This window comes from Podarcis melisellensis (genome assembly GCF_964234715.1).
Source record: "Podarcis melisellensis genome assembly, chromosome: 9".
NCBI lineage: Eukaryota > Metazoa > Chordata > Lepidosauria > Squamata > Lacertidae > Podarcis > Podarcis melisellensis.
Window position 1 is genome coordinate 42,845,180 of NC_138541.1, and position 25,318 is coordinate 42,870,497.

Here is a 25,318-nt window from a genome sequence, read left to right on the forward strand (position 1 = left end):
TCTCTGTCTCTACACACACAATGCACGAGACAGCCAATGATACCCTATAGAGCAGGCATGTCCAAAGTCCGTTTTGGGGGGCCAATCGGGCCAGTTTTATCTAGCCCCTCTCAAAAAAAAGCTCAGCAACTTCAATCCTTTAAAAAAGCTCAACTTTAATCCTAAAAACTTTGGCTGGCCCTCACACATGTTCACTTCATCAAATCTGGCCCTCTTTGAAAAAGGTTTGGCACCCCTGCTATACAGCATGCACATGCACCAGAACAAGCCCTCTTAGTGCAATGGACAGGTCAGAAACAGCCACCTGTGAACTCAAGCTCCAGCCCTTTCCTTAGTTTGAATCCCATGTCAGCCTGCTAACAACTGCCCTTTTGCCAGGGAAACTGTAGGAGCAAAGGAAGGCCTCACGGCCTTATCATAACTGGTAACCGCCCTCCAGTGCCAGCACAATACATTTTGGCACCTGAGGTAAACTACAAAATAGCTACCCGCCCATCACCAGACAATAAGGGATGAGTGAATATCTACATCAGGAACAAGAGGGCAATAAAGATATAAGGATCTGCTGCCCCTGTGGATCCTGCTGCCTAAGGCAGTCACCTCACCTTGCCTCATGGATGGGCCAGCCATGCCACCCTCATTACCCAGCAGGTAGGAAGCCTGCATGGAGAACCCATGGGCTCCCAAAAGGGAAGGGCCTGAATCTCACCATGGGAATAATGTTCCCACAGAGATTGTTTTCAAAACACTCCACCAAACACGCACACATTGGCATCTGTGAGGGGAACAAGCATTTTGCAAGGGCTACATGTGCAAGGAAGAATAGCAGCAGCAACAAGCTTAAAGCAGGCCATACCAGGAGCTGCCTGGTAAATCTGTGGGCAGCTTCTGGTAAGAGCAGCAGAATGGAAACCAGGAGATACACAAGGCTTGCTATAGGGAGAGGCTGAAATTACTTGAGCTGTGGTCCCCATTGCCTTACTAGTGCTTCATCATTTATTTTCATAATGCATGGAGCTTACCTGCTTATTTCTTTGAACGGTCCCTGAGTTGGATGTGAGTCACTAATGTGCATCTCTGCTTTACAAAGGTACCGTTTTACAATGTTTTACATGGGATCCATTGAAAACCTCAAAACAAGACTTGTCCTTTGCTTCTCTATCTAAGGTGTGGATTCTGTCCACAATCATTGTCTCGTTGGCAACACTAGCCATAAATGATTTCACACCTCCTGGTGATTGAATGCTTATTAAAGGATACTGTTATGCTTGCTAAAAGACAAACATATTGGACTATTGACTTTCATCAGCTGGTTATAAATATCAAATCAATTTATGAAGGAAACAGGATGAAGATCAGCACAGCACCTTTGACAAAGCAGTCCCCATGAAGCCTGGAATAACTCATCTATGAAACTCTCACTCTGTGATATGACTCTCTTGCTAAAATGTGTCAGATAGGTGACAAACAAGTGAGCACAGCAGGAAAATCCTCTTGCATCCTAGAGTTTAGAACAGGGAGGGCAAATCTGTGGCCTGCCAGATTCAAGAGAAACACAATAACAGCTAGCTTTTAGCTGTTGCTCAGTCAGTGGGTAAGACTAATGATAAGTAAAACACTGTTGTCTCAGTTCTCTTCTCTGCTGGTCCTTCCTAGGTAGGCTGTCTGATTATATCCATGTAGCCAAAGGGAATTTTAAGAGCATGGTATAATGGTTGGACAGTGTTCTCGAAGCTACGAACGTGAGTTTGACCAAGCTATGGGAGGCAGTGGTAGACAGGGGTGCCTGGCATGCTCTGGTCCATGGGGTCACGAAGAGTCGGACACGACTAAATGACTAAACTACAACAACAACATAATAAATATTGATTTTGTTTAGCAACACCCACTATGAATCTATCAGTAATGACAGATACGGGCTGTAGGCAACCTGCTTTCTCTCCATCCCATCCCAGGGGCAGTTTATTGCCCCAATATACAGCAGGACACAGTCTCCTCTAAGATATTTCACACTGCGTGCACTGCTGCTCTATCTCACCATGGCTTTATTAAAAGCAGGGCACTTAATAGGAATACTGCATGTGAAATTAACAAGCAGATACATTCAACATGTCTTTACAAATGCAGCAATGAACACAAACAGAAGGCAGCAGCAGAAGCAATGGAACAATTTTTAATTGGATTCTGGAGTAGCCTATTGCCCTTGTCAATACCTAAACCTCTGCCACAACTCTCATCTTCTTTGCCCGAATATTATTAATTTCATGGGCTACATTAATGAAAGAATTTTAATGAGATTCTAATTGCAGAAATAACTGCTAGCCTGCTTATTTGGGTAGCAGTGCGATTTGCTGCAAATGCCATTGTCGCTTTCATAGATCCTTGGCCAAATTTCTCAACTTGATGGTGTGATAGGAAGGTGGTTTGATCTTTACGTAAGGTCTAGAGAAATCAGGGCAGGTAAAGTGCTTTACAATCAGTTTGGTTTTGTAGCATAGAAGGCTGAATGATTTCCTGGAATCAATATTATTAAAATATGGTTGGGAGGGGGCAGGAACATATGTCACCAAGACAAAGCATGTTTACTTAAACTTCCCTAAGAGTGAATCTCAAGAAAATTATGACTGAAACAGGATCTGGGGTCTTAGTAGACCACAAGCTTAACATGAGTTAACAGTGCAATGCAACAGGAGGGGGGGGAGAGATAATGCTATTCTACACTGCATTAACAGAGGCCACAAGCTTAACATGAGTTAACAGTGCAATGCAACAGGGGGGGGGGGGAGAGATAATGCTATTCTACACTGCATTAACAGAGGTAAAGTGTCCAGATCAAGAGAAATCATAGCACCGCCCTATTCTGCCTTGGTCAGACCACACCTAGAATACTGTGTCCAGTTTTGGTCACCACAATTTAAGGAGGAGATCGACAAGCTGGAATGTGTGCAGAGGAGGGCGACCAATATGATAAAGGGTCTGGAATTCAAGCACTATGAGGAACGGTTGAGGGAGTTGGCTATATTTAGCCTGTAAAAGAGGAGACTTGATAGCCATCTTCAAGTATCTTAGGTGCTTTCGCATGGAAGATGGATCAAGCTCCTTTTCTCCTGCTCCAGAGGAGGTCCGAAACTAATGGATTCAAGTTACAAGAAAGGAGATTCCAGGAAGAACTTTCTGACAGTAAGCGTTGTTCAACAGTGCAATGCACCCCACCCAGAGGTTGTGGACTCATCTCTGTTGTAGATTTTTAAGCAGAGGTTGGATGGCCAACTGTCATGGATGCTTTAGTTGAGATTCCCGCATTGAAGGGGCTTGGACTAGATGACCCTTCCAACTCTATTCTAATGAATAAAGAATACTCAACATCACAAATGAATCATAGAGCTTAAAGCATAAGTTTGTTTTCACTGTGGCATACTGATTGATTGATTGATTGATTTTTTAATTATTAAATTTATTACCCACTATTTACTAGCAGGCTCCCAGGGTGTGTTCCAACAATCAAAAATTCAGAATTATAAACAGTTAAAACAGAATACCTACAGTTAGGTTGCTAAAAGTCATGCCTATAGCAAGGATGTTAAAAGAAAAAAAATATTTCTCATTATTGGTTGCTATGTTTACTGACATATTCAGTCCAAAGGAAAAGATGGAAAATCTATTCTGAGAGTCTTTTTTTATTTACCAGTTAGCTAACTTACCATATCAGGCAGCAGAATATAAAACCAACCTGAGACAAGACAGCTATTAATATATATTCATATGGAAATATTGTCCACTTCATACCGAGGAGGTGATTATTTTACCAAAGACATAATGCAGCACAGGAGGCTGGTCTGTTAGGGTGAATGGCATGTTGCCTCACCAGCCTCTGTAGGCCATCATTCAGCCCCCATCACCACCTGCCTGCCTTCTTCATTACAGCTGGTTTAGGGGCTAGACTGGTGCTTGGAAGTGGTGTTGGGCTGGATGTGGATCAATAAATTGAGGGTTAATTATGGTAAGACAGAGGTGTTTGAATTCTGGAGTCTGAGAGATGAGGAGATGGTCTGTTCTGGCTGGTGTTGCACTCCCCTGGAAAGAGCAGGCCTATAGCCCAAAGGGGCTCCTGGAGTCAACAATGTCACTAGAGTTTCAAGTGCCTTTGGTGGTTAGGAGTACCCATTTCCATCTCTGGCTGGTTTGCCAGCTATGACCACTTTTCAGCAGAGACGATTTGCTACTGTAATCAACACAGCACAAGACTCTGAATCTCAGTGTCATGGCTTCAAGGCCCACATTGGGCAAAAGATTCCTGCATTGGACTAAATGACCCTATGGATCCCTTCCAACTCCATAATTCTATGATTCCAGATTTGATCATTGGAATGCTTTCTATTTATGCCTACTCTTGAAGATGGTTCAAAACTTCGACTGGTCCAAAACACAGCAGCCAGATTTCTAGTTGGGGTTCCATTTAGAACTCAGCCCTTTTTAAAAACAGCTGCACAAGTTGCTAGCTCATTTCTGGGCCCAATTCAAGGCGCTTGTGTTGGTGTTTAAAGCTCTAAACAACTCAGGCTCCAAATATTGGATGGGCTACATCCTTCCCTACAGAGCCTCTTGCATGTTAAGGTTAGCAGAGGGGGACCTCTTGGTAGTTTCATCACACCCAGAAGTTCAGGGAGTGGCATCCAAGAGGAGGATATTCTTCTAGATGTCCCTTGGAAGAGACATTGATTGCTAAACCACTCTGGCAATTGTAGTCCTGTGAGGGAAATAGAGGACTTCTAGCACCCATAACAAACTCAATTTCCCAGGATTCTTTGGGGGAAGGAATGACCCTTTAAAGTGGTGTGCTGCTGCTTTAAATGCATAGCGCAGTAAAATGATAAAGTGTCTTTTTAGCTCCTTGACTGGTGTGTCCTCAAAGACTTCCATGACAACTGCCTGTGGTTAATAAATGACACTTGCTCATAGCATGTAATGGAAAATGTGCTAATCTTATTGTTCCAGCCAAATGAATGAGCGCTATTATTTACTCCTCAGTTATTGTGGTAATTCTAAAATCAATTAAAGATTTGCTGGTGTGTTGTTTAGCACTGACTAATCCTACCTTCCCTGATAAGGACAGCTTCTTAAGTTGTCTAGTGGCACAGCCACAGGGATTAGCTGTTGATCAGCAAGTTTCTTTTATTAAATAAACCAAACATATGATAAAGAGCAGGATAATTTAAAATAAGAGAGATCATTTTTTTTTACATTACTTGTACTTTTCCATTCTGTATCCGGGCTGTAGATGCACATCACATTTATTATTACTCTTACGACAATCAGTTAATATAGGACTTTCATTTTGAAAAGTGGTTTTTGGTCTTTTGGTTCTTTTAAACCAAGCAAGACCATTAGTAGATTGTGAATTGGACCTACTTCCCCTTATTTTAATCCTATAGTTGGAGTGGAGGGGAAATATAAATACTATGCACTATAGGAGGCAAGCTGTGTAGTTCTTGTAATAAAAACAAGAACACAGTCGAAACCTGTCTATAGATATTTGAAAATGTGTTTCAGTGTTTTAAATTTAGAAACTACTATTCCAAAATGTTAATAGAAAATGCCCTATCAGACCCTAACTCCCATCTATATCTTACTGAAAAATAATATTTATCCAACCAGACTATGTCCAGATAGCAGCTTCTTTGAGTGCTAGTCTTTAACACTGAACTAGAAGTACAGTACCTTTAAAAAAACATAGGAAAAGAGGTACCAATTTTCATGAGGATTTGTGCAATAATCCTCAGGGAACCTGAGATGTAGATTCTGTTATCCACTGCTGTGCTGATACTTCCCTGATCTGCCATTTTCTTTCCACCCTTTTTGTAAGGTGCAGAGAGAAGCACTTTAGCCTCACAACAATCAAGCAAAGTAGATTAGATTGCAAGAGAGTAACTAAGTAATCTAAAACCACTGAATAAACCGCAGAGCCAAGATCCAAATTACGAATTGTGTGCGCGGGTGATCTATGCCTCCCTTGTCATGTGTAGTTGAAGAAACAAGCAGTGCAGCATAATCATATACTGTATGTTTTAACATGCCCCATTCTACACCTCCCACTGTCAAACCTGACACTCTAGCACTGTATAAAACTAGCTCTTGTTTCAGAAGAATTTTTTTATATATAAGCCCCCCCCCCAAAAAAAAACCCCTCTTGAACTGAATCTGTATCAACTGAAGCATTCCAATAAAGTACAGTAAATTTCTTCAGAAGCCTTGTAAATGTATTCATCTGTACCTAAATCAGACTTGGCAGAATATCATGACTGGCATCTGTAGTTACCATAATCAAGGCTCAATAAAGGGCAATCTTCTCTTGAAGCCGTGAAATCGTATTCATTATTTCTCACCTCACTCATGTTATTTAGAAAACCGCTTTTCAAATACCTTGACACTGGATGCAGCATTACAAAAAGCACCTCACGTTTCCCTACACAAATCAGCATGGCTGTCTAGCTAGAGAACATGAAGCCTAATAGTCAGTAAGCCCTGAGAATTAACTGTGTTAGGCAACATATAGATAGCAGGCAACAACATGGATAACCAGAGTTGGCCCAGCCATTAGGCAGGATGAGGCCACTGCCTTAAATGGCAAGTGCCCCCCAGGTGGTACACCCATGGGTGCCATGGGCATAGCCAATGGGCGGGGAAGGGAGCAGCTGCCCCCCAGTCAAGTAAATCAATAAAAATAACTAACTGTCCCCCCTCATGAAGCTTGCCCCTGCTAACATAAATCCTGGCTATGCCCATGATGGGTGCCCTGCCTGCCCTGCTGCCTCCACCAGAAGTGGAGAAGCACTACTGTCATTGGTGCTGATTTTGGGCAACAAAGCATCCATTTGGGGTGAAATATTCCAAATTGGCACCATCTCACCTAAAATCAGCACCGATGCAGCAGGGTGCATGGCAGTGGCTGAGCAGGCAGCTGCAGGAACAGGTAGGCAGTGGCAGAAGTGGCGGCGGCAGCAGAGCAAGCAGCATTTTCAATTTCGCCTCGAGTGGTGGAAAAGGATGCGTATGTATATAACCATCCAGGCAGTGTGAGCAGTGTAAATTGTTGTAAGTTGCTGCCGTCTTTACAGAAGGAGATAGGGGGCAGCGCTTGGTGCCAAGGCTGCAAATCTTATGTGCCTTTAAATAGGAATCAGTCCCACGAAATACTGTGGATTGTATCCAGTGGTGGCTTTGCCTTAATGCAAATAACTTCCGCTTTTGCAACTTGGGGTGGTTCTGTTTTTCCTTACCTGACTCCTTCTAACCAGAGCCATTAAGCAGGGTAAGGCCACTGTCTCGGGTGGCAGAAACTCCCCAAGGTGGCATCCCTGCAGATATCCTGCCTGCTCCTGCCAGCAGCAGGAAGTGGAACCACCATAGGTGCATCTATTTTGAAAGAATCCTCGCCCCGAATGGGTGCAATCTTGCCTGAAATGTGTGCCCATGCTGGTGGCACTTCACCAGTCATAGCTGCGGCAGAGTGGCAGCAGAGCAGGTGATGTAAGCAGCTGTGGCGGTAGGTATGGTGGTGGCAGCAGTGGTGGGAGCAGAGGCAGGGGCAACACTTCCCATTTCGTGCTCCTGAGAGTTGTAGGACCCTCCAGAAAAACCATTTTGGACTTGTGAAGACCTTTTAATGTTGTGAGCCAACGTTTCCATAGTTTGCTATGGAAAGATGGCATACAAATAAACAACGGTTCATTTGGATGCTTGTTTTGCTAGCTGATTCAAGTGCCCTGTCCCAATTTACTTTATCAATGGGTGGTCGTCTAGTGGGTCATGGGACCTACTGCTATTTCTTTTTAATAAGACCAGTAGTACCCTGGAGGAAATGTGGGGCTAAACTGAATAATAAATTACGTTAAAAGAACAGCAACAACCATTCAGCCTCCTGCAACCTCGTGGTAGGTGGCCGCTTCTAAGTAGGAATACAGTATTATTATTACAATTTATTTATTTATGCCCTGCCTTTCCCCCTGAAGAGGACTCATTTCTTGAATTCAAAATAGAAGTTCATGTTCTTGGGGGGACCAAATTAGTGGTGGATGGAATACGCACCACACTTTTAAAGCACATTCAAAGCACCACTTCCCAAAAGCACGGGAGCTACAGTTTGTTAAGGGTGCTGGGAACTGCAGTTTTGTGAGCAGGGATAAACTTGTTTCCAGGATTCGTGTGTGCGCTCTCAATGTGCTCTAAAGTTCTGTGCATGCAGGCGCTATTGTGAATAAAACTCACCAGAGAGCTAATTTAAAAATAGACCTAGAACTGAATAGCTCTCATTCTAAAGGATCCTTTTTGATCGTTAAAGGAGCTACTGTAAACGCTCATAAGAGGCAAATAGCACACACGCAACCCGCGTATTTTGCGCTTTTTCGACGCGCACGCAGCTAAAAGAAGACTGATACTTTCGCTCTTCTGACGGTTGAACAACACCCGCTCCTCCCAATCACAGCTCGGAAGCAGGAGTGACGTAGCCAACGGCGAATCACCGGGAGGCTGCTGTTAATTGGCGGGAGGAAGCGGAACTGAGGGCTCGTGAGTCGCAGGGTCTAGCCGGGTGGTTTACAGCGACGGACTCCTTCCCCCACTCTGAGGCGCACGCCGCGCGTGCCGGGAAGCTCTGCTTGGTTTCTTCCTCCGCCAACATGGTGAGCTCGGGAGGGCGATTGGGCTTCGGAAAGAGCGGAGGCGAGGGGGAATGTACACGACTCTTTACCGAGCGCGGTTGTCGCAGCAAAGGCCCGTGCGAGAGAGACAGGCCTGTTCCGGCTCGTTTCCAGTGGCTGCAACCCACGAAAGCTCTGGCCAAAAATAGGTTTTCTGTCCTTTAAGGGGCCCCTGAACTGCTGCGGCCACTGCAGCAGGCCGCGAATGCTGTTGGATTGCAACTGCTACTATCGGGGGGGGGGGGAATTATTGGTGTATATGTGTGTGTGTGTGTGTGTGTATAAACACACATATATATTGATTTTGTTCTGTCTCTATGGGTATAGGGCGGTATACAAATTCATTAAATCATCATCATCATCAGGACTTGAGTCCTACTGTGAATTCAGTGTGACTCATTTCTAAGCAGACGTGCCTGGAAACTACATTGCAAACGGTTAACAACGTTCCGTCCCCCCACCCATTCACACCTGCTTGTGCTTAGTAAGTTAGTAACTGGCTGTGTCCTGTCGATGATGGTTATTTAATGTTTATGGAGAACATTTGTGCCCTGCTCTTCAGTCAAAGAGGCTCCCAGAATGGCTTACGTTGGCCATCAATTGAAACAAGGCAGTCCCTGACTACAGGTTTTACAATCTTAAAACACAGAACACTGTGGAAAAGGGGGTAGGGAGGGAAGGGGGGAAAGAATGGAGGCATGGGTAAATAAGTAAGTACGTAAGAAAGAAAGATGCTACAGCCAATCTGGCTGCCATATATTGTAGAAAAGTACTGCATATAGTAAATGGTTGTCTGTATTATTGCTTGTGTATGAGCACATGTTTAATCACTAGTGGTTATTCACTGCTAGCTAACAGCCAGCCTATATCAGGTGTTTGCAGCATTTGTTCCTAGATAATCTATGGTATTTGGCAAGTTATTGGTAGCATCTGTGCTCAGATGCTACAAGAAAAGGTTATTCTCTGCACTGTATAATTAATATTTTTATTCTCTTGCACAATTATTTTCTGCTAGTTTTAGGGAAGATGAAGAACCTATAGGGGGCAGTGAAGTCTCTCTTTGAGTCCTTGAGATATTTTTAGGAAGTCCTGTCTTAGATTTCAACAGGTTTCCCCCTCAAACTTCCAAGTACATCTTTGTGACCATTCTTCTTTTACATGTTATGTGGAAATGTTTTGTTAACTGAATCATTATATTATTTTGGTAATTAATAAATAATAATATGAACTATAAAAATGAACAATAATAAGCAATACTAATTTTGTAGCACTTTAAAGTACCCAAAGCACTTCACTTGTATTGTGTAATTGTAGTTCCTACAATAATGTTGCATGGTGAGTCAATATAATTATCTCCCATTTTGCAGATGGGGTGGGATTGAGTTTGAGAGTGTCTTGCCTCAGGCCATCTAGTGAGTTTATGACAGAGGTGAGATCCAAATTTCCTGACTTCTGATTTGTAGGTCAGTCTCTTAGTTGCTGCAGTATGGAATAGTGTGGTGATGCTACTCATTCTGTAACCACCCATAGCCTTTACTTGGAAATAAGTCTCATTGATGTTATGTTCATTGATCTTTTTTGAGTAAATATGCTCAGTGCTTCAGTCTAAGACTAAAATTCTATCCATTAAACTTAGTGAGATTTCTGCAAAACATATTATTGGGCAGCATAAGTGCATGAATAACTGCTTTTGAATACTTTTCATCATCACAAGAAATTCAGAAGAGGAGGTGAAATGTTTTGGCTTCATATGGAAAAATATAAAATCTGATTTGAAATGCTTCAGAGAAAATTAAGGCTGTAGTCCTGTGCCTGTTTACCTGGAAGTAAGCCCCATTGAACTCAGTAGGGCATACTATTGAAAAGAGATGCATAGCATTACATTGTGCAATACTTCTATTTTTGATTGTCACCCTCTTCAAAAATGTCCCCAGTAATACTGTACTGAATACAAAATGAAAAACACACCATCTGCGCAACCTATTATCATAATTTGCTGCAGAGGAAACACATTTTTATTTTAGTTCTGGATGTCCCCCAACTGTGTGAGTTGGCTGGCAGTAAAATAAAAAATGTGATGGAACACTATGTTTGGAAAATGATTACCCCCTTCTTAAACTAAGCCTGCCAAGGTGGAAATGTGCTTTTCATTACACAAGACTCTGGGAAAGTTTGTTGTACATAGAATAATAGTGTGATTTAGAACTCTTGGTGATTGACACAGAATATAAGGGAGAAAGCACGAAGGGCTGTTTACTCAAACCTTTAATTTTGAATTGAGTTTGGAAGATAATAGGGAGATTGTGTCAAAGAATACACTTGAGGTTAAATTATATTGGAGCCATCCTACATAATCAACAGAACAATCCTTGTGGAAAGACAGCATATAGGTAGAAGGGTCCAAGTGTAGCCTTCTCCAAGATATTCGGGTTTTATATGTGTTGACATTCAGTTATACAACCCCCACCTACACATCCAGTTTGATAGCTGAATATGAGTGTATTGTAATGTTTCTGACTTTAAAAATCGCTACCGGATAATGCAGCCTTTATGGTACCCTTCTGCGGTATGAATACATAAAATGTTGCTATTCCAATTCTCATAATGCACCTTAGGAAAATACACCCTTTAACCAAAATCGTGCCTGATTTTACAGAAATACATTTAAATAGAACAATTAAGCAACTGTTACATTTGTTAATGAAGTTGCTAATATAGGGTGTGCAGTTTTGTCTCTGGCTTTCTTCTCTTTTCATACCAAGAATGTTGTTGAATTCCCATCATCTCTGACTCAGCCATGTTAGCTAGGAATGATGGGAGCTGAAGTTCAACAACATCTGGAAGGCTACTGGTTGCCTCTCCCTGCAGGAGACAAATACAAGATATACTTTACTATAAATCCAGAAATAAACTTTATTTTGATGTTTGTAATTTCTTTGTAGCCCATTCAGTGTATTTTTTCTTTCTTCATAGTGGTAGGTTTTCATTCTATTCTGGCTACTCATCTTTATCTCTCTTTTTAGGGGGAAAAACTTTTTAGCAATTCAATATTTTTCATCTTTTTTTAGTTATAGCCCCTTCTATTCTAGAGTAGCTGGCAGGATAACAGTATGCTGAATTTGCTTTGCCCACTGTATTTGTGGATAGACACCAAGACTTCACGTGCTGTTTTTATTGTCACCAGTGTACTGAGGAAAACTGAGGGAGAGGGAAATGGGTCCTGGAAGTTATACAGAATTTTCATATGTACTAGACATGCAGTTTTCATTGGTTCTCTGCAACAAAAAGTATATTTTATCTATTCTTAATCTTCTGACAATCAATTTCACAGAGTGACCCCCAAGTTCTAGTCTTAAGGAAGAGGGAGGGGAAAAAAATCTCAGTTTTCTCTACAACAGGTGACTCTGGCTCACAGGCTAAATTTGGCAGTGTGATAGTTTTCCACAAACCATGCCCACCTGCCCTACTTCTGATTTCATAAGTAATCTTAGCTGTGGGCAGGTAAAGACATGGCTGGATCACCTGTGCAACAGAGCAGCTAGCCCCAGCTAGCTGTCACATATGGTATATGAGTAATAGGGGAAGTTTCCCACCTTGTTCTATTCTACCCATAATTGTGTACACCTTGTCGATGTCTCTATTTGGTCATCTTTTTCTTCCCTCTAAAAAGCTCAAACACCATAGCCTTTCTTTTGTGTGGAATGCATCTACTCTTGGATTCTTTTGATTATCCTAGTATGTACCTTTTTCATCTCTCTCTCTCTCTCTCTCTCTCTCTCTCTCTCTCCCCCCCCCTTGGTGATTAGAATACCATTCACCTGCTAGACACTATGCAGATAGTAAGGCCACCAGTGCATCTCATTGCTGTTTCCTGGTTCACAGCTAAGAGTCCTGGGATTCAGAAAGCTGATGTACTATAAGTGTTCGTGGAGTTGGAGGACAACAACACATTTAATGCAGATGTAAAAACTGAACATCCATAGTGGTTGTTTGAGATTAATTACCAAGTGCCTTATATAGATCCTGTTCATAATTCTCCCCTTGGTTGTTTTTAGTGCTCCTTCTAATATTTGTTAGTATGTTCTCATTATTGTAAACCTAGTTTTGGCATCAATCCTACAAACTGAATAACACTGTCACCAAGACACATCAAGGGCACTGGATGTATTGATTATTATCACTAACATATCAAGAGGTAGACTGCAACAGGAGCTGTGTAGCCAGTAGCACCCCCACAATCCCATTGCACATACCAGCCAGGGTGAAATTTGCTGGGGGTGGGGAGGGAAGAAAAACTGGCCCTTCACTGTTCCCAGGCTGGTACAGCAAAGGCCTAGATCAAGTCCATTGCTGCCACGTGATGACAGCAGTGCTCAGGATCCAGTCTGTTAGCAGTGGGGTGTCGGGAATAAGTCTTATCAGCTGTGCATTTAGAAATTATTATTGGTATGTAAATTTGCTTTATTGTTTTAGCTGGGTGTGTTTGTATTTCATCAATATGTAGTTAAATACATTGAGTCTATTAAAATCTCTCATTTTAAACCCTTACTTTGGTAAATAGAATGTTTTAAGTGACATAATCTGTCTTGAATTTAAGGTTTGACTGTTTATTTTTCATCAGGTCCTGCTGCTTCTGAGCTGCCTTTCACCCGCATGCAATAACTCCCAAGAAGCATTTGAAGGAAAATACTTCTCAAAATTCTTACTGTGTCTTTCTTCTGATTCTTTTTTTCAGCCTAAAGCAGCAAAGGGCAAAAGGGGAGCACAGGAGAAGAAAGTCATCCATCCCTACAGCAGAAAAGCTGCTCAGCTTACAAAAGAAGCACACAAACAAGAAAGAAAGGAAAAGTGAGTCCCTTTGTACTCTTCAGAGGCAGGGAAGAGAAATACTGTCCTGCTGGGTTCTTCAGAGATTTTTCTTGCCCTAGAAATGTCAAGAAATAACTGAGTTTGCAAAGCTTCTCTTAAAGTGGGTTAACAATAAGATGAATTTACAGGTAGATATCTCCCTGACAGCCAATTACCACTAAGGCCATAAACACTTTCGCCTGTGATCTCACAGGATTGCTGACACATTAGAGGCTGTGATGGAAAACATCAAGCTACTGAAAGGCCTTCCTCTCAACCTGTTGCATCTTGACCATGCAACCACTGCACAAATATTCTTCAGCATAACTGTTTTCTGATGTCTGCATCAACGAAAGCGACTGTCAGAAGATCTTGCCATTTCTCATGATTCAGTTTTATAACGCTTGACATTTCTCATGTGGTTTTCGAAGGAACAGAATTGTAGAGTTGGAAGGGACCTTGACGGTCATCTAGTTCAAGCCCTTGCGATGCAGGGATCTTTTTGCCCCCTTTTGCTGTAGGTCAGGGGATTTTCAGGAGTGGCTTCGGATACAGGGTAGGCAAATACAGTTGGAGTGGAGAATTGGGAGACATTGGACAGGTGGTGTAGACGTTCACTTGATCCTGCTCCAGAAAAGCAGTGCTTTCTTGGCTTGCACATTCTTGACTTACCTGTGTGCATGTATGTGAAAGGGGTGGGGGAAGTGAGAGGTTGCATTTTTCAGGGAGCGAGTGCTGTGAAGGAGCATCTGCTAAAGGTCTGCAAATGCAGATTGACTGAGCTTCTACATATTACCTGCTCTGGGTGAAATGCTCTCACTAGATCCCAGGAAAGGAGGTAGAAGAGGAGAAGCTAGTACAACAGTCAAAGTCAGCAGTACCAGAGACAATGACAGTGGCTTTTCTCCTGTTTTACAGCTGTATGGATCAGGGTTACAGCCCATGAAAGTCTGGTATATGTGTGAGAGGGGGGTGGGAAGGGTGATGGTACACAGAGAAGAAGGTATAAGGAACCCATTTGCACTACTTCATAATAATCTTTAACATTTTGTGACCTTAAAAAAGCACACTTTTCTGTAACATAGTGTCAGAGCTGCCTCCAGGTCCCAGCTCACAGAGGACCAACGCTAGCCGGTAGTAATGTACAAAAGTCTTTATTGAAGTTCAGTTTCCATTTACAAGCTGCAGCGTGCAGCTCTACGTCTAGAAGCTAGATCGGCGAAGCTCCGTCTGAGTCTCCACCCCCTGTACACCAGTTTAAGACTCTCGCCTTACTCCACCTCTTCCGTCGCTCCTTTCTCCTCTGGGTCCTTCTGCCCCCCGGGGTCTCCTCCTTCCTGGACTCCTCTGATGCTGACCCCCCTGACTCCTGTCCCTCCTTTCGGCGGGCTTTAGGACCTGGCTCCCTATCCGGGCTACCCACTGTGCCGCTCGCCTGTACATTTGAACTTGGCGCGCGCGCCCAGCTTCCAACCTTCCTCTTGCCCGTTTCCTCGCTCTCCGATGGAGGCGTGGCCAATCCTGACTCATCTCCTCCCGCTGGCAGTGCGCAGCCTGATCCCGATACCTGGGACTCCTCCCCCCTACTGCGCTCTGGTGGGGAAGCTGGTCCTGATTTCCAACTGCTGCTCTCTGAGTCCCCTCTGGCCCCTTCTTCCTGGGGTGTCCCCCTAGGCACCCCCCTTGCTCTGACCATGGGAGCCCCTTTCTGTGAGTCTTCCGATTCGCTGGAAAGACTCAGAGACCTCGGACCACTGTCATCGCTTACGTTTCCTTCGGATTCCTCCCCCTCGCTCTCCATTTCCTCCCTTTCCTGTGCTTCTGCTCCTGAGCCCCTGACACATAGTTTTAATATACAGGCGGACTCTTAGAATAGCATCTATATTGCCAGTGAATCATGCATCATGCACATATTTTAAAGTGCCAGGACATTCCTGTATTTCACAAGAAGTAATATGTCAACTGAGATTCTAACTGTATTTATATCCTAGAAATATACGCCTTCATGTTGACATGCAGAGCTTTTTACATATAGGATGCTCTTTCAAAGGTGTTCACCTTGTCTTCCCGAGTAATGATGTTTTGCTTCCGTTGACTATTATATGGCAAAGTATTTATGGCATTTGTAGGCGTGTAATGCTATTTCTATTGTAAATATATGTTGCTCACCTATTGAAATAAAAGATTATAAAAGAGCAAAAATACTTCAAGGGAAAATATTGAACTGACAGAAGAGGACTTTCTGGAGACTCTAGCAAATGATGCATAATTTTTCTTCCTTTCTCACCCCCAATATTTACTTCATTCCTCATCTACTTACAGCTATGCCTCAGCTCAAGAACTCCCACTAGCAGCTTCTCTGAAGATCTGCCACAATCTGAATTTGTGGAATAGCAATGCTAGTAAACTTAGTCATAGTATGGATGACTAACTTTATTTTTATAACTGCATTCAGGCATGGCCTTGCCTGTATCAGCTATTACAAGAGAAAATAGAGCTGGGTATCATCAGTATACTGATCCTAATCTCCTGTTAACTGCCCCCAGTGGTTTCATATAGATTTTGAATAGCATTGGGGACAGATTTGTGCCCTATGGCATCCCGCAGGGGGCTGAGCCACAGTGACCCAATAATGCTCTTTGGTACTGACCCCATAAGCAGGAGTCAAACCACTGTAAAACTCTGCCTCCTTCTCATGAACGTGAGAAATTTAATCTTACCATTCTGTCTTCCACCCCGCTATGTGTGTGTTTGTGTATGTGAGAGAGATAAGTTCTTTATATAGGGAATTATTAAACTGGAGCTATCCTTTTGCAGGTTGAAAAATGAAAAGGCTTATCGTCTCAGCGTTGTGGGTGAGTGTGAAAAACTATTTTATTTTTAGGCTCCAAGTTCAGCAGAATTAAGTTTTGTAGCATGCCTTAAGCCTTTAAGCCTTTCTGGAAAAAAGGCAGCCTACATAAGGCAACATGCTCTATACCTTTAGAATGACAATGCTCTCAGCTTGGCTTCATGAAAGCTGGTGAAGTCACTGCTACTGGGATACTTGGTTCCTTTGATGTCTGTTCTTTGAAGCACTTGCAGACATTTCTATTACTGCTTCCTTGTGGAGCTGCAGTGGGCATTTTGGCATCCTTCAGAATAGAATTGCAAATAGAATTTGGCCACATGTGGCTAGCTAAAGGTATCAGCTTTTTGCTTTGGATTTAAAGTGTGCATCTTGGGAACTGTGTTGTGTGATTTTTTTAAAAACAAACAAACACCAGTGTTTCTAAAGTTCTGATTTGCCATTACAGTGGTGCCTCGCAAGACGAAATTAATTCGTTCCGCAAGTTCTTTCGTCTTGCGAGTTTTTCGTCTTGCGAAGCACGGTTTTCCATAGGAATGCATTGAAAATCAATCAATGCGTTCCTATGGAAACCGCCTTCAGACCAGGTCCGGGGACAGTCTGTCCCCGACCTCTTCTGAAGGCTGGGGGGGGGGGGCGGACAAGGGCTTTTCTTCCCACCCCCAGCATTTTAAAAAAACCCCTCCGCTGTCCCGGGGTTTTTTAAAATGCTGGCGGGCGGCAGCGAAACCTTCGCTGACGCCCGCCAGCATTCTAAAAAACCCTGGGACATTCTCCGCTGTCCCGGGGCGATTTAAAAGCCCCCGGGAAGGCAGGCAGGGGGGACAAAGACTTTTGCCCCCCACCAGCCTTCAGAAGAGGTCCAGGACCTCTTCTGAAGGCGGACGGGGGGCAAAAGTCTTTGCTCCCCCCCCCCCCCGCCTGCCTTCAAAAGCCGTCGGGGAGAGCGGAGAATCGCAGCGCTCCCGGGAAGGCAGGCAGGGGGGAGCAAAGACTTTTGTCCAGGACCTCTTCTGAAGGCCGGCGGGGGGCAAAAGTCTTTGCTCCCGCGCCTGCCTTCAAAAGCCGTCCGGGATAGCGGGAAGCGCTTCCCTGCTATCCCGGACCGCTTTTAAAATGCTGGCGGTGGGGAGCAAAGCCTTTCGGCCCCCGCCGGCCTTCCTGGACCTCTTCTGAAGGCCGGAGGGGGGGGAAAGGCTTTGCTCCCCACCGCCAGCATTTAAAAGAGGTCCCCGGAGATTTCCCTATGGGCTTTCTTCTTGCGAAGCAAGCCCATAGGGAAAATCGTCTAGCGAAGCGACGCAAAAACCGAAAAACCCTTTCGTCTTGTGGGTTTTTCGTCTTGCGAGGCATTCGTCTTGCGGGGCACCACTGTACTCACATTTAGTGCATCTAAACTTTTTTGCCTTTTACAAGCAAGTGGACTAACTTTGTTTTCTGCATCACATTGCCAAGATGCTTAACTAGCAAATACCTTGCCTGACTCCTCTTTCTTCTCCTTCAGTGAGGGAATGGGAAAAGGTTGCAGCTCAGTGCTTGAACATACGTTTTACATGCAGAAGGTTCCAAGTTCCTTCCTTCCCCACAAAGGATTTGGGTAGAAGGGTAGGGAAGAACCTCCTTCGACATAGGAAGAGTTATGGCATATCCTGGCAAGCAGTGTTAGGCTGGCTGGACTAAATTGTCTGATGGTGAGGCAGTTTTATCTGTTCACTGTTAGTATTAACAATAGACACGGCTCCTGCATATTGAAGTTTTAGTTAGGAACATCACTGTCACATTTGTGCTCATACTTTTTTTCAATCAAGACAAGGAACTCAACTGGAGTCACACAATCAGGTGGCACAAATATCTTCAATGAGCTGATTTTTTTTTTTTAAAAAAAGTTACAGCTACTACTAAAAATCCCTCTGGGTGTATCCATTTATATTGTCACATGTTATGTTACTTTATGCAGCTGGTCTGTTTGAGAATGTTTAAGAGCAGTTGCTTAGAGAAAAGTAAGCAGCAGGACAGATGTGTGAACTGACTCCATGTGTAAAGTGTCTGAACTCATATGCGTCTTTTCCTGTAATATATGTTGCACGTACAGTGGTACCTCAGGTTAAGTACTTAATTCGTTCTGGAGGTCTGTACTTAACCTGAAACTGTTCTTAACCTGAAGCACCGCTTTAGCTAATGGGGCCTCCTGCTACCGCCGGAGCACGATTTCTGTTCTCATCCTGAAGCAAAGTGCTTAACCTGAAGCACTATTTCTGGGTTAGCAGAGTCTGTAACCTGAAGCGTATGTAACCCGAGGTACCACTGTACCTTCTTTGCATTTGGGGGTTTATAGCAGATACCCTTGAGCTGAATTAAAGACTGTCCTTGACAGATAAAATAAGTGACAAAAGATTGCCATAACCCATCATGCCTCTTGGGCATTCTTCTGACTTCTAGGACATGCATGGCTCTTGACCACCTTTTGTCTTCTAACAGCCACTTCATGGGAGTTGGCAGCAGGGGCCTGTCCGGGAGCCGAGACTTCATTCTTAGATCCCATACAACTCTGTGGAACAAGTTCTCATCATTTAGCTAACTGCCCCTTAAAATATTTATCTCTTATTTGTTCCAGAAACAGTGAGAGGCTTTTACTTCACCTGTGTTATACAACAGGCATAGTAAGCTCTTGAACACTTTTTTTTTCTTATAGGGGAAAAATTGCTTTGGTTCCAAAGTCACCTTGATCCCGACAAAGTGGAGTACACAAAAAAAGAAGCCTGTGAACTAACAGAAAAGTAAGTTTGCAGCACACAAGGAAACAGAAGGCCTGTTTTGGTGGATGCAAGAGTGATGAGGTGCCTTCTCCCAGCTGGTGTTTAAATGCATGGGATGCCTTTCCTTTGCCATTATTTTCCCCTTGATGTTCACCAACTCTGTCTTATTTCAACATTTTATGTGCGCTCAGTTTTCACGACTTTGTAGAAGACTTAAGTATTACATGGCTAAAAAAGTAACTGTAATAATTAGTAATGTTCCAGAATCATTTTATTTCAGTTGCACAGAATTATTTTGCACCTATTTACAAGTATCTGTGAAATACTTGACCTCGTTTTTTATTTAAGTTGTTTAAAGCCAGGAGATAGGGAAAGTAAGTGAAAGCAACATAAGCAATCTAGTACTTAATGAATTGATGTTATAATCCATATGGTTGGTGAAAATGTGTTCAAAAGAGGTGACACAGGTCTATTTTCTCCTTCCGAAAGCTGCTTACTGGGTGGGGTGGAGGAGCTGGGACAATTTCCCAGCTAGAGGGTCTCAATTGCTTATCAAGAGGAAGAGGTGAGAAGACAGCAACCTTGCTCTTCCTACAGCAGGCTTTAGTGTGAGTGTGTATGGTACTATCCTGGAAGCATGAATAGCCCTATACTCTCCAATTTTATTTCTACCTTCTGCGAAGCTAGCATAGTGGCTTCACCCTGCCACTTTGTTCCCTTCATAGCTTTCTCCTGCTCTGTCATGTGAAATCATGGGTGGGGAATGCTTTTCAGATGGAGGGCGTCACTACATGGCAGCTATGAGTGGAGCCAAAAGTGGATGGGGCAACCCCAAGTCTCTCACATAGCACACATTCATTCATTCATATTCTCACACACAAACACCCACACCACGCTGCTCTTGTTCCTCCACTCCTTTCCTTTGCAGCAATGACACCTGAAGAAGCCTCCCTTTGGAGCCAGTGTAAGTCCTTTAAAAAATCTTAATTGCTTCATCAGGGATTTCCAGAGGGAGGGTGATCTCAGATATACTGTCTGCAACCCCTTCTGCCACCCCACCCCCAAGCAGTTAACACTTCAGTGCCAGTGGAAGGCATTTTTCAAGCCTAATTGCTGCATGGAGTTGGAGCTAGGAGCAGAAGGCCCTGTGGGCTGTATCTGTCCTACAGGCCAGAGGTTCTTCACTCTTGTGATGCATATAGATCATAGGTATAGACCAGTGTTTCCCAAACTTGGGTCTCCAGCTGTTTTTGGACTACAAGTCCCATCATCCCTGACCACTAGTCCTGCTCGCTAGGAATGATGGGAGTTGTAATTCTAAAAGAGCTGGAGACCCAAGTTTGGGAAACTCTGGTATAGACAGTGACTTGTTGTTGTTAAAAAGGTGCCAGTACTTAAGACCTCTGTTAGAGCTGGTTCTTGTGGGCTTTGTAGAGCAACTGCAAGGGTGTAATGTTTGAAGGATGAAAACCTTTCCCCACATTGACATTTTTACTGTGATACAGTTATTTGCAGCGTTTCAGCGATGAGTTGGAGCAGATTGAACTGCGTAACAGTATTAAAGGACGGCAGGGCAGACAGCACAGTTCCAGAGAAACAGCCATCAAACAGACTATGGAACGTGAAAGACAGATGTATGAAGGATATGGGCTAGGTATGACTGCGTTACTGCCTTGCCATGCTACTGAATCTGTTATGAATAATTTCTTGCAGGCAAATCAGAACTCTATACAGGGCAGTAGTTCACTGGATTTCTGCTTTTGGACATAACCCCTTCCATAACCTGAACAGTTTCCTTAGCATTATTTTCCTTTAATTTACTGTGTGACACCCTCCCCTCCCCAGTGCAGTTGTATCTCACATGGCCTTCACAATAGTGGGTTAGAATCTCCATGGGAGGAAGCTGGTGAGTAGATATTTGAGTTGCTTGGGAATCCTAGGAATCAAAAAAAGGCAGTGCAGTTTTGAGAGGGTTAGTCTGCCATCTTGATTAAAAACGACATCCATTTGTATCTAAACGTAGATGAAAACCTGCCTTTGATCTCAGGACCCACTGTGCAAAATTTGGTTACAATATCTTAAGGTTTCCAAATGCAGAGTAAACAGACAGACACAAGACAGGCAACTCTGTATTATTCAAGAAGCAGAAGGAAAACTCATTTTAAAGGTTGCATGTTGTATACAAGCTAAAAATACACCTCAGCAATATTCAGAAAGTGTGATTTGTTGGTGACCCTTTCCTTGTTACAGGTAACCTCCAATAATTCATTCCTTGTTAATGCTCCTCCTGTGGATGTTGGCACAATGTCTGTACCGAGCTTCAATTTAAGGAAAATTGTTGCAGCAGATAGTGTAATTAGAACCTGCAGTCTAAAATCAAGAAGTCATTTAGACCATGTAGCGTAACTTAGTTTTAAAACCTTTGGCATCTCCAGGAAGTCTCCCCCCACCCTGCAGTTTCCTTTCTCTTAATGAGAGAGAATTTATGTAGGCTTGATTTAATTAATTCTTTTCTTGCTGAAGATAAAGTTTCTCATCCCTTTTCGGAAGAGAAAAATACGACTGTCTGGACTTGTATAAGCAGCAAAATAGGAAAGCTTATGTGTCCTTCCAAGATTTGTAGGTGTTAAGCAATGAGTAAACTGTCTCACTTTATGTTGTCATGATGCGTGGTGGCGCACTGCCCTCCTAACCACGCCCTGGAGCCAGTTTGGGGCATGGCAGTGAGGGCAGGGAAATCACAAGATTGGTGGCAAGACTTGCAAGTGCCCACACATCTGTTCCTGTCGCTACTGCCATCAACCTGGTACTCCTCTGCCATGCACTCTGGCTTCTGTCACAGGGTTCCATTGTGCCAGAAGCAGTTTACTCATGTTGGCCACATGACCTGTGTTGGCCACATGACCCTCATGTTGGCCACATGACAAGCTGCCTGCAGACAAACGCCAGCTCCCTCGGCCTGAAGCGAGATGAGCGCTGCACCCCATAGTCGCCTTTGATTGGACTTAGCAGTCTGGGGGTCCTTTACCTTTTACTCCTCTGCTCTTGCTGTCACACCCCATCCTGGTCCTGGTGAACAGTAGCACTACTGCAGTTGAGAGTGTGGTGTGATGGCAGCTCACATAACACAAGTGTTTGTTCAGCAAGCTGCATATGTTTTTTTAAAAATAGTACAGTAACAAACTGGGCTGTCCAGGCAAATGAGCAGGTGTTGCCTAAAGATCAGAGGCTTTCTGGCAATTGGAGACAGGGGTTTCCAAAGAGATTCTGTGACCTTCCCTGAGTTTCTATACCTGCCTTAATATATCAAACCCCCAAACACGTGGTTGATGTTACTTTCCATGCATCATTCTTTTCACTTTCCTTTGCTGTGCTGTGTCATTGGCTGAAGGCAAAACGGAATTAGGAGGTTTTACTGAAAATTTTATCTTCCCCCTTCCTGTTCCCATCAGTATGGTACATGAGCAGTTTGGGCTTTCAAGCACTCTGTTCTTGGCTGTTAATAGCTCCATTTTGGGGAACTGCATGCTGATGTCAGTAATCTGCAAAATAAATCCAAAATCTTACACCCCTGACACACACAATGGCTGTATGAATCAACTACTAGACAATGGACAGTTTAGTGTTAATTCAGTCAGAGCATTGCAATATATATTTAGTGTCAAAGCGTCCATCAGAATAATCTCATGCAGCAGTCAAATTGGGAACTGCATGCTTTAATGCTCTCAGTGTCAAGAGTGTTCGTTCTGCACCGATAATTTTTTTCTGCTCTACCTTTCTCACGATCACCTATGTTGAATGAGCAATTTGCTAGTATTACTACCCTGCTCTGCCCCAATCGGCTCCCTAAAATTGCAAGGCGGCTGTGACACCTGCTTGTTATGGGTCTTACTTCAGTGGATTCTCAAATGAGCTAATTCTATTTGACAAAGAAATATACTTCTCTGATTAGGAGTGGTTTGATTAAAAGCTTTAAATCAACTAAAATGGTGTCCCTGATTGGGCATCAGATTTTTCAAAACATATTTTTAAACACAAGTGTTTCTAGAAACTCCATACGGCAAGCACCACCTTGAAGCATTCTCCCTTGTGTCAAACACAGGAGATATGCTTCTTCTAAGACTATGTTTGCTGTAATACTTGTTTCATCCAAAATGAAGGGGGGGGGGAGTATTCTTGCTTCAGAAATGTTTATTAATTATATACAAATTTAATCAGCCAGCTAACACTCCTATGCAAATTTAATCAGTCAACTGACACTCATATCATATGATCAATTTAAAGTGTCTTCAATTGAATTGCAGCCCTGCTTTTAATGGTAGCTTTCTTTAAACAATTTGTTTTTTCTCTTTGTTAGGGCCATGACCTTGAGACATCTAAAGCAGCTACCATTTCATTTCAGTGCAGCTTTCCCCAACCAGGTGTTCTCCAAATTGTGGGTAGGGGGCTGACTGGGACCAAGAGGAGTTGTAGCTGAAAACATCTGGAGTTGCTATGATTTTGACCTTTCTAAGTAGTATAATCAGTAGAAAAATGATGAGAATTCAAGTAGATGAAGTGCACTATCTGGCAAGGTTTTCTTTTGTTTCAGAATCTCTGAGCACAGATGTTATATAATCTACGGTGTTGTGCATTTGGAGATACTGTAAGATTTAGTATGTGACCAGTAATATAACCACAGCTGTAAACTGTTGGACAAAGGAATCAGAAGTGAGGTATTATCATTATCACCACTGATACATGCACAAAGATCATTGAGGTTTAGCCAAATTCAAAAAGCTCTCAAAAGAAGCACCCTCCCCTGATGTACAGTAGTACTTAACAGGTTGGTGCTAAAGATGCTTTCCCTAATAATTATTTATTTCATAGTAGACAGAATTCTTGGCAAGAGTCCAGTAGTTGTTTTTTGTTTTTTGAAGGTGGAGAGTGTGGAAATTCTCACTTTCTTCTAGGTACTATCAGAAGCAGAAGTAGAGGGTCCTTCAGCTAGCTTTTTAAAGTGTCTCAAATCAAAATTTCTATTTAGAAATGGTTGGATGATCTTGGTTTTTATTCTGTTTCCAACAGAGATCCCGGACATTGTGAACTCTAAGCACCTTAAAACATTCAGGTGAGTTGTTTTCTTATTTAAACTCACTCATGCTGTAGCAGTTCTGGGGGGGGGGGATGTCAGTATGGGGCAGTCTGCATGTCAGAACAAAGTTTGGTCACTCCCAAGTCCTTAATTTAAGGCGGACCACCTTAAATTCACTGGTAGAAATGTTTGATTAGCAGTGGTTTCCATGGTCTAAACTACTGTCATTTCCCCTCCTTTCCCTACTTCACAGTACCTGGGATGGTGATTTGCAGAAGCTACCAAACATTAAAATGAGGAAGATATCCAGTAAAGATGCTCTTAGCAGTTTAACTAAGAAGGCAACAATTGAAGCTGAGATGGACTTGGATGCAGCAAAGGATACAGAGAAACAAATGCTTGCTGGTATGGGAAATGACAGTTGAAGCAAATTGCCAAGCTGCTATTTTAATGTTCAGTTAGAGCTAGACTAAATTACATTTTGAGTGTAAATGTGGCAGGACCCAGCTATCTTGACTATGACCAGCACTGTAATTTAGCCTTCAATTCATGATGTAATAAGATGATGTTGCATCATTGTCTTTTGAAAAACATTAAAATATTTTAAGTTCATAGACGTAGCAACTAGATGCGGGGTACTTTGACCATGCTGAATTTATTTAAAGCAGCAGGAGAAGGGAAGGGTGAAAAAGCTACTCCTTTTGACAGGTTCTTCCCAGCTGGTTTTTTCCTGGAGTGTAAGGAGTGGTTTCCTTTCAGACCTGAGCTCAGCAGTCATTAAACCTGCTGGGGTATATCAAGCTGGGAAGTAAAATAGAGACAAGGAGGCAATTTCAGTCCCCTTACTCCTGCCTGCTCACACTCTGATTTAGCTACATTCCTCCTTGCTTGAATTTGGTGGCAACCTGACTCCTAAAAGGGGTTCTGCTGCCATAATGTCTATTTTGGCCCAAATGGATCCATTTTTATCATGTGCTTTCAGGGTGTTGCTCAGTAAGTTTAGGGCAGGGATGGCTAATCTGTGGCTGTCCAAATGTTGTCAGAGTCCAATTCCTGGCATCCCAGTCAGCCATGCTGTCTGGGGCTGTTGGGAGTT

General features: G+C 43.1%; 1 protein-coding gene across 2 annotated transcripts; it reads left to right on the forward strand.

Moving 5' to 3' along the window:
• The first annotated feature begins 8,538 nt into the window (after positions 1 to 8,538).
• TMA16 (translation machinery associated 16 homolog) lies at positions 8,539 to 24,834 on the forward strand. 2 transcript variants are annotated; one of them, XM_081926246.1, is made up of 7 exons: positions 8,539 to 8,678; positions 13,432 to 13,544; positions 16,362 to 16,399; positions 19,085 to 19,169; positions 20,654 to 20,802; positions 24,216 to 24,258; positions 24,476 to 24,834. In XM_081926246.1, the coding sequence occupies exons 1-7, from the start codon at positions 8,676 to 8,678 to the stop codon at positions 24,645 to 24,647; spliced, it is 603 nt and encodes a 200-aa protein (XP_081782372.1). In that variant the 5' UTR covers positions 8,539 to 8,675; the 3' UTR covers positions 24,648 to 24,834. The 2 variants fall into 2 exon arrangements, with proteins under 2 accessions (XP_081782372.1, XP_081782371.1); XM_081926245.1 differs by lacking the exon at positions 8,539 to 8,678 and adding an exon at positions 10,102 to 10,125.
• The last annotated feature ends 484 nt before the right edge of the window (positions 24,835 to 25,318 follow it).

Bases quoted from the DNA above. Each gene is read 5' to 3' on its own strand.
- TMA16 (XM_081926245.1), top strand. The intron at 16,400-19,084 runs GTGAGTGTGAAA...TTTTTCTTATAG, and splicing joins TTATCGTCTCAGCGTTGTGG to GGGAAAAATTGCTTTGGTTC. The intron at 20,803-24,215 runs GTATGACTGCGT...TGTTTCCAACAG, and splicing joins GTATGAAGGATATGGGCTAG to AGATCCCGGACATTGTGAAC.